Source organism: Myotis davidii, unplaced genomic scaffold, assembly GCF_000327345.1.
Source record: "Myotis davidii unplaced genomic scaffold, ASM32734v1 scaffold299, whole genome shotgun sequence".
NCBI classification, from domain to species: Eukaryota; Metazoa; Chordata; class Mammalia; order Chiroptera; family Vespertilionidae; genus Myotis; species Myotis davidii.
The window spans coordinates 3,086,281-3,095,769 of record NW_006293088.1 but is presented as its reverse complement, the minus strand read 5'-3'; the positions used below and the strand labels follow the sequence as shown (position 1 = coordinate 3,095,769).

General features: G+C 41.5%; 1 protein-coding gene across 2 annotated transcripts in view; it reads left to right on the top strand.

The window, feature by feature from the left end:
- The window catches only part of DNAJC16 (DnaJ heat shock protein family (Hsp40) member C16), a 28,245-nt gene that overhangs the window by 10,315 nt on the left and 8,441 nt on the right, over positions 1 to 9,489 (top strand). For both annotated transcript variants that reach the window (XM_006766691.2, XM_006766692.2), the window contains 2 exons: positions 2,326 to 2,430; positions 3,139 to 3,297. In XM_006766691.2, the coding sequence (XP_006766754.1) occupies positions 2,326 to 2,430; positions 3,139 to 3,297 (264 nt within the window). The remainder of the gene's footprint in view (positions 1 to 2,325; positions 2,431 to 3,138; positions 3,298 to 9,489) is intronic.

The window sequence follows — 9,489 nt, the reverse complement described above, 5'->3', positions numbered from 1 at the left end:
GAAGTTGGTATTTTGTGGAAGAGCCACACTCAAGGGGCCAAAGAGCCGCATGTGGCTTGCGAGCCCCAGTTTGCCGACCACTGCCCTAAGCAAAAGGTTGGACCACAACATATAAGATAAAGGATTTCTTTCCGACTCATCGCCTTGTTCCTCTGAAGACACTTTTCTTATGAGACTATTCAAATTAAGCTCCGGCTAATTGTAGATTTAATGACCATATCTATAGAAAATACCAGATTCCATGAACACAAGTATTATTTTTGGAACTTCCAGAACATATAGTGATGCAACAGTATGATGAAATTTCACGTACACGGGGTAGAGCTAAAGAAGCCAGGCACAAAGAGTTCATACTGGTTTATGGTTTTTATATTTAAGAAGCATTTTCCCCCCAGTCTCTTAAGTTAGGGATCAGAGAAACTAGAAGAGGATTCTTGTGTTACTTTACATGATTTGTTCCTTTAACAATACCAGGGAAAGTGAACATGCAGACATTTCCATCAAATTTCTTCCTGCACGGTTCATTGTCTGTCCTGCAGGATCATTACCTGCAGGAGGGATACTTGGTGGAATTATCTGGAAAGGAAGTTGTCAGAGAGCACGGTAGGCTCCTGAAACCATGACGCGTTGTCCTGCTAGTTCCTCAGGCCTTTACATGGCATCTGTTCTATGCCTGGCACTGGGACAAGTGTTGAGGATAATTTTCAAGTTCACAGTCTAGTGGGTGCTTTTTTCCCTCCGGTATATTAGAGCTGGGAAAGCCTTCCTGGCAGAAATGACCCTGTTCTGTATTTACCAGGTGAGGAGAGGGAAGTAGGGAATGAGTTCCAGGCAGGCAGCGGTCCAGGACAGGAACAGCCTGCTTTGTATGAAGTAAGCATCAGTGAGTGGGAGAGGACTCCATTAGAGCATGAAGAGGAATCTTTACGGAACCTGGGCCTTGGCCTGCAGGTGATGGAGCCATTGAGCAATGAGGAGAAATGGTCAGATGGGGTTTTTATAGAGATCATTCTAGAAGCAGAGTGAAAAGATACTTTTTTGAATTTATTAACATATTTATAGATAGAAATTTAATTATGCTTTTAATTTGTTCCCTCAGTAGGATTATTTTAAAGCATAAACAGGGAAACACAAAAGTAGCAATTCAAATGGCAATAAATGAAATTATGTAATGTATAGATGAGGTGGGCCCACTTATTTTTATCATGTTATGTTTTTGGATTTGTTTCAGCTGATAGGCCTCACCCCCTTCCTTTACATGCCTTCTACTTTTTGTTTTGTTTCAAATATGTTTTCTTTTTACTTGAGAGAGAGGAAGAAAAAAGGAGAAACACCAATCGGTGCCTCCTGCACACCTACTGGGAGATCAAGCCTGCAACCCAGGCATGTGCCCTGTCCGGTAATCAAACCAGCGACCTTTTGGTGAATGGGACAGTGCTCATCCAACTGGGCAACCCTGGCCAGGGTTTCTACTTTTGGATACTAGATAGTGTACCTTTTACCTGTTGGGTACTGATATTGGGATGTCTTTATTTTCCAATAAATATCCCTGAGCTTTGTTCTGGGATGTGGTTAAGTTCCTTGGGAACAATGGTCTTTTCAGGTCTTGTTTTAAATTTCTCTAATTGAGGACAGAGCAACATTTAGTCCAGGGCCAATTTTGTGTCACCAAAATGGCAAAATCCATGCTCTCTGAGTGATGAGAGTTTTGACTCTGGCTCAGACCCACTTACTTTTATTTGAACTATTTTAAAAGACCAATTGGTGCATTATCTTCTGCATTAGATTAAGGTTAATAGATTAAGGTTAATTAAAAATTAGCCTGTAATGAAGCAAGAACCAACTTTGAAAGCTCATTTTTTAAATATTATGGTCAGTAATTAGTTTAGAAAAGATTATGCTTTCAGAGTAGAAACACATGAAAATATGAAATCAACATCTTTCTTTTTATTTTTTTTAAATATATTTTATTGATCTTCACAGAGAGGAAGAGGGATAAGGAGTTAGAAACATCGATCAGCTGCCTCCTGCACACTCCCCACTGGGGATGTGCCTGCAACCAAGGTACATGCCCTTGACTGGAATCAAACCCAGGACCCCCGAGTCCGCAGGCCGACACTCTATCCACTGAGCCGACCGGTCAGGGCAACATCTCTTTCTTTTTAATAGTTTTAGTCAAATGAAGACAAAAGCTTAGTTGCCTGCATTTCTTATTTTTTATAAAATATTTTATGCATTTTATTTTATGTAATTATCTGTTGATTGAGTGATAGTACAGTGGTTGAAAATTCAATATTGAAATTAACATTCTCTTTTCAATTGAAGGTTACAAATAAAAATTATGTCCAATTCCTCTCTGGCTGGCAGCAAGAGAATAAACCACATGTCCTTCTGTTCGACAAAATGCCAGTTATACCACTGCCATTCAAGGTACTCTGTGTGCTGGGGTAATGTTTTCTCTTATTTCCTTGGGAAGAACTTGTAGCCTGAGTGTCCATTTTGTAGGTAAAAGCTTATCCCATGAGAAATGTTCGAAGACTAGAAATTTGCCTTAAACACTGTGCACTGAGCAGCTCCTGATGCTATTGCAAGGCTGTGCTTTCCGCACACATGATACATTGAATCTTCAAAAAACCCCAATGACCGAGACATTATCCCTGCTTTATAGACCAAGATCCTGAAACTTCGAGTGGTTTATAACAACCCACGGTCCCCTGGCAGTATGGGGAGTATTGAGTCCCTTGAAGCCTGTCTGACTCCACACCTGCCCTCTCAGTGAGACCCTAGTCTACACTTCCAGCACACCTCTGGTTGTCACTGTGACACGAGATGGTCACTGCCATCTCACATAGTTGGGGTACAGGTAGTTCCTCAAACACTCCCTGCCTCTCACCCAGTGTGCATCTCAATAAGATGATGATTTTTCTCTTTATGAAAGAAAAGAATTGTGTTGAGCTTTGTTGGTGCAGTTTTTATGCATGAACACCATAGAATTTCTACAAGTGTACAAGGGTGTAACAGCCCAAGTGGGGCCATACAATAAGCTAGTGTTCATCTGATGTAAGAAGTCACACTTGATTTATAATTTACATGCTGTGCTATCGACCTCATTTCTTCCTCTCTCTTATGCCCTAACAGCTGACTGCTTTTGCACATAGAGACTGTTTTTTATTTGGATATGTGTATGTCGGTTCGAGAGGCGCGGAAGAGATGACGGGGCAGTACAACGTCAACGTCTATGTTCCCACCATCTTGATCTTTAAAGAGTACATAAACAAGCCTACAGACATCATCGAGGTATGTGAGCGCCAGCTGGTTTCAAGATTGCCCTCGCATTTTATCTCGGGCCTTCATGTAAACACTAAACAGCAAAACTGAGCAAAGCAGGTGAGGAGAAGAAACTAGCTTTTCACTTCTTCCTTCAGAGACACAGAATTTAAAAACAAGTTTGTTTTCCATCTGATTGGTACTCTTTTGCTCTAAAAATCATCTTTTTTAAAAAAAAATATGATTTTATTGATTTTTAGAGAGAGGACGGGAAAGGAGTAGAGAGATAGAAACTTCAATGAGAGAAACATCAATCAGCTGCCTCCTGCTCGCCCCCTACTGGGGATCAAGCCTGCAAACCAATCTGTGCCCTGACCCAAAATCTAACAGCAACCTCTTGGTTCATGGGATGAAGTTCAACCATTGAGCCACACCAGCTAGGCATCTAAAAATAATCTTTTGACAGAAAGTAGAATGGCAGTTGCCAGAAGCTGGGGGAGTAAGGAAAGGGGCGTTAGTGTGTGATGGGGACAGTTTCCATGTGGGAAGATGAAAAGGTTTGGGAGGTGGAAGGTGGTGATGGTTGCAGAACAATGTGCAGATACGTCATGCCACAGAATTACACACTTGAAAATGGTTAAAATGGTAGGTTTTATGTTGTGTATATTTTACCACAAAAATCAAATAATAAACCTTTTCCCAAAAAATGGGCCAAGAATATGAACAAAATTCTGAGAAGAAATTCAAGTGACCAATAAATTCTTTTAAAAATTAAATCTCTTTAAAAAAAATAAATAAAAACTAAATCTCATTGCCCTGCCAGTGTTTCTCAGTGGTTTAGCATCGACCTATGAACCAGGAGATCATGGTTTGATTCCCATTCAGGGTACATGCCCAGGTTGCGGGCTTGATCCCCAATGTGGGACATGCAAGAGGCAGCTGGTCAGTGATTCTCTCTCATCCTTGACGTTTCTTTCTCTCTCCTTTCCTTTCTGAAATCAATAAAAATCTATTTTTCTTAATTAAATCTAATAATCAGAGAAAGGCAAATTTAACATTTTCTTCTCCCATCAAATTGTTAAAGATTTTCAAAATAAAAATACTCAGAAGTGTTGAGGGTAGAAAGAAACAGACACTCCTTAAAATTTTCAGAAAAGCAATTGGGTGGTAATGAATCAACTACCTTGATTCATTCATCAAGAGTACTCCTGATTCATGTCCCTGTTTGGGCCCCCCCCCCCCCAAAAAAAAAGTACTCTCCCCCCCCCCCCCCCCCCAAAAAAAAAGTACTCCTGAGTCCCTGTCATATGCCAAACATTGCACTGCATGCGGGTATCCAACCCCAAATAAAACCAACAGAATTCCTCGTCCTGTATTCTAGTGGGGACCACAGACAGCATAACATACTCTATTATGGTACGTTAGTGGTAAGTGCTGAGGAGAAAAATAATGCAGGAAAGAGGAATGTGGAGTGTTGGGGAAGAAAGTTTTCATTTTAAGGTAAGGTCATGCTTGAGTAAAGACCTAAGGGAGATGGGATTACCTTTTAGGAATCTCTCCCAGGGGAATAGGAACTCAGAGAATTACATGCAGAGATGTTAACACATTGTTTGCAGGTAGTTTTTATCACGCGCTAACAGGTGGCGCGGGCCATTTTTGCTAATTTTTTGCGCAAATGGCAACGTTCAGTAAAATTACAGTAACTAGTTTACGTATTTATACGTTACCTGCATTCTACCACTAGTCTATAAAAAAAGTATTAATATGTGTCCCGCGCTCTACTACACTCGTAGAACGTATAAATACGTAAAACATATAAATACGTTTCCCGCATACAATGTGTTAAGTATCACTCATAATAGCAAAAATGAGGGGGAAATATAAATAACCAACAGCAGGATAATTATTAGTACATTTCAAGCAGGGACCTTATGTAGCCATTTAAAATGGCAATTCAAGAGTACTTAATGGCCCTAGCTGGTTTGGCTCAGTGGATAGAGCGTTGGCCTGTGGACCAAAGAGCCCCGGGTTTGATTCCAGTCAAGGGCACATGCCTGGGTTGCTGGCTCTATCCCCAGTAGGGAAGCAGCCGATCAATGATTCTTTCATCATTGATGTTTCTATCTCTCCCTCCCCCTTCCTCTCTGAAATCAATAAAAACATTTCTTTTTAAAAAAAAGAATACTTAATTATGGGGATTATCTTCATAATAGAACATTAAAGAGCAAGCAGGATGCAAAATTGTGTATTCAGTTTAAACACTGATCTCAAGTTTATAACATGAATGTGTGTGTGTGTGTGTGTATGTGTGCATACACACAGGAAAAACTGGAAATAGGTGAAAACATTAGTAGTAGTTATCTCTTGATGGAAAAATTATGTTAATATTTGGATTTTCAAAAATCCCTATAATGCCCTAGCCAGTTTGGCGCAGTGGATAGTGTTGGCCTGTAGACTGAAGGGTCCCGGGTTCAGTTCTGGTCAAGGGCACATGCCCAGGTTGTGGGCTCTATCCCCAGTGTGGGGTGTGCGGGAGGCAGCCGATCAGTGATTCTCTCTCATCATTGATGTTTCTCTCCCTCTCCCTCTCTGAAATCAATAAAAAAAAGTATATTAAAAATATGTATATAGATCAGTGATGGCAAACCTATGACACGCGTGTCATAGGTGACACGCGAACTCATTTTTTTGGTTGATTTTTCTTTGTTAAATGGCATTTAAATATATAAAATAAATATCAAAAATATAAATCTTTGTTTTACTATGGTTGCAAATATCAAAAAATTTCTGTATGTGACACAGCACCAGAGTTAAATCAGGGTTTTTCAAAATGCTGACACGCCAAGCTCAAAAGGTTCGCTATCACTGATATAGATCCTCGGGTGATGATTTTTTTTAATTGTTTTAAAAAAAAAGAAATCCCTATAATGAACATGTATTCTTTTATGTTTTTAAATGTTATTTTTAAAAAATCAACAAGGACCTTTTGACCTTCTTTTAAGGAAAAGAATTAGAAATTCTATTTACTGATTTGAGAGAGAGAGAAACATTGATTTGTTGTCACACTTATTTATACACTCATTGGTTGCGTCTTAAATGTGTCCTGACCAGAGATTGAACCTGCAGCCTTGGCTTATTGGGACGATGCTCTAACCACTGAGATACTCAGCCAGGGCCAAGAATTCTATAAAATTTTTATTTCATTCATTCAGTAGTGAATGTACTACTGCTATGTAATAAATACAGAGCCAGCTGTGACATCCAGAGTTAGTCTTTGTCCCCAACTCACAGTTGGGGAGGAGAGAGACCTAATGGCAATTCCTGTCCACTGTAGTAGACGTCTCACTTAAATGGGTGCCATGTGAACATGGAAGACAAGCACCTGAGACCGGGGGGAAGGGAAGGACAGTACCTGGGAGGTGGATCGGAAGGAAAGAAGAACAGGTGTAGGAGGAAGGTAATGAATTCAGCCATGGACATAGTGAATTGGAACTGCCTATGGCAGTCTAAGGAGAGATGTCCATCGGGCAATTGAATACAGGGATCTAGATCTTAGGATGAGCTGGGGATAGAGTTTTGTAGGTCATCAGTGAATGGTTAGAAGCTGGAGTCCTGAGTATGGGGAGATCTCCCAGACATCGTATGTGAAGTAAGAGAAGGGGCCAAGGACAAAATCTGGACAACCACCAGCAAATGAAAACGGGTGCCTGACGGTGACTGAGAAGAAGCTGAGAGAGAGTAGCAAGAAAACAAATGCCATTGAAGGAAGAGGACAGAGGTCCCGTCAATCGAGGTTAATCTGTGAAGATTGCCTAAATTGCTTTTTAATAATAGCTTCTACTCTGAAGACTTGTTATTACTCCTTCCCCAGGGAAACTTGTAAACCAAATGCAGTTGCAGAATTACTGATACAGTGGATGCTTCACCAATTTGCTCTTTAAGGAGGAAAAAATGCATGCTTAACATAAACCAAGTTCTCCCAACGATTGGTGGCTTAGTGTGATGCTAGAAGCACCAGTTACTTCGCGGGCTCTAGTTAATGTGTGTTCATTGGGTGTACAGTATTTACAGCCACCTTGTCATTTACTCATGCTCCTGTTCATGGACATTCCCGCGCTGTAGGAGCAGCGATGCCATGACCAGGACATGTGTCCAGTGTCCTGAGCACAAGTTTCTCTACCACCACAGTTTTCAGAATGTGGTTCACAGACTCCAGGGTGGCGAGTCCCAAAGGCCCTTGAAGAAGCCTGTGAGATCAAAACTGTCTTCATAACCTTAGACATAATTTCTCCTCCTTTGGGTTGATGTTTGCACTGATGGTGCAAAAGCAATGGTGGGTGAAACGACCAGCAGGTAACCAAGTGCGTAAACCCCGCCACCAGTGACCATGTTTTTCTTCCTAAGTCCTTTCCATAAAAACAAGCAAACAACACTCATTTTACTTCATAGCCTTGATGAAGCAGTAAGAAGTATTAACTGTATTAATAAACTAGAGGCCCGGTGCACGAAATTCATGCACGGGTAGGGACCCTAGGCGTGGCCGGTGATCAGGGCTGATCTGTGGGGAAATCGGCAGGGTAATAGAGGGGACCCCCCACTGGCACCAGCCATGGCTGGCCTGGGGCCTGCGGGCTGGGGGAAGCTCCTCCGTTAAGCATCTGCCCCCTGGTGGTCAGTGCGCCTCATAGCAACCAGTCGTTCTGCTATTCGGTCAATTTGCATATTAGGCTTTTATTATATAGGATAAATTGGCCCTTGAGTACACATCTTTTGGTGTTTTTAATATTCTGTGTGACAAAATGGGAAGTTTGCATAAGACAGTCTGCTTGATGCCAAAGTGCAAAGGTTGTCTTGAGGACAAGTGTCTGTGTGATTGTGAGATTTGAACTAGAAGGAATTTTTCTACTTCATCCAAATTTTTCAATTTAATGAACTTCTTTTTTTAACTTTGTGACATAGGTAGCGATTCCTCCTTGACACACTGATAATGGTTGAGTCTTCTATTGTTTCCATGATTGGTTTTACCAGAGATTTGTCCATTTTATTAGCTCTCCCAAAGAACCAATTTTGGGTTTGTTAATTCTTCTGTTTCTTCTTTTTCTATAATTTTTGTTTCATTGATTTCCATTTTTACCTTTATTATACCCTTCTTTCTGTGTTTATCTTTTTGCTGTTCTTTTAAACTTCTTGAAACAGATATCTAATTCATTAATTTCTATTATATTCATTTTAACATAACCCTCTAAGTACTACTTTTATCTGCATCTCAAATTTTTGGTAAATAGTATTTTCATTAATCATTCAAGTTCAAAATATTTTTTAATATCTGATATATTTTCTTAGATCAATAGGTTATTCAGTGTGTGCTTCTTAACATACAGGGATGTTCTGGTTCACACTTTATATTTTCTAGATTGTGGTCCGAGAACCTGCAATATATGGGGTGGGCAAAAGTAGGTTTACAGTAGTTTGTATGGAAAAAATATACAAGAGTAAATAATATAAGAATAAACTCTGTTTCATGTACATGCAACTGTAAAACTAATTTTGCGCCCCCCTCTCCCCCCTGTATAATTTCAGTCCTTCAAAATGTATGAAAGCTACTAATAACAAAGTGGTCATACAATTTTGTAGTCTGCCTTATATACTTAACTAGAGGCCCGATGTACAAAATTTCGTGGGGGGGGGAGTCCTTCAGCCCGGCCTGCACCCTCTCTCAGTCTGGGACCCCTCGGGAGATAACGCCCTGCTGGCTTTATCCACCACCACTGCTGTGCTTGCCAGCGTCTGCCCCCTGGTGGTCAGTGTGTGTCATAGCAACCGGTCATTCCGCCATTTGGTCAATTTGCATATTAGGGTTTTATTATCTATACTAGAGGCCCGGTGCACAAAAATTTGTGCACTCGGGGGGAAGGGAGGGTCCCTCAGCCTGGCCTGTGCCCTCTCGCAGTCTGGGACCCCTCGGGAGATAACGCCCTGCTGCCTTAGGCCTGCTCCCGGGTGGCAGAGGGCAGGCCCAATCCCTAGGTGCAGCCCCTGGTCGGGCTCAGAGCACGGCCGATTGGGGAGTTGGGGTGCCGTCCCCTCTCATGCACAGAGCAGGGCGGATTGGGAGGTTTGATGCCACCCTCAGTCACACTCAGGGTAGGGCCGATTGGGGGGTTGGGGCACTGCCCCCTGTCACACCCAAGGCAGGGGCGAGGGGGAGGTGGCGGCGCCACC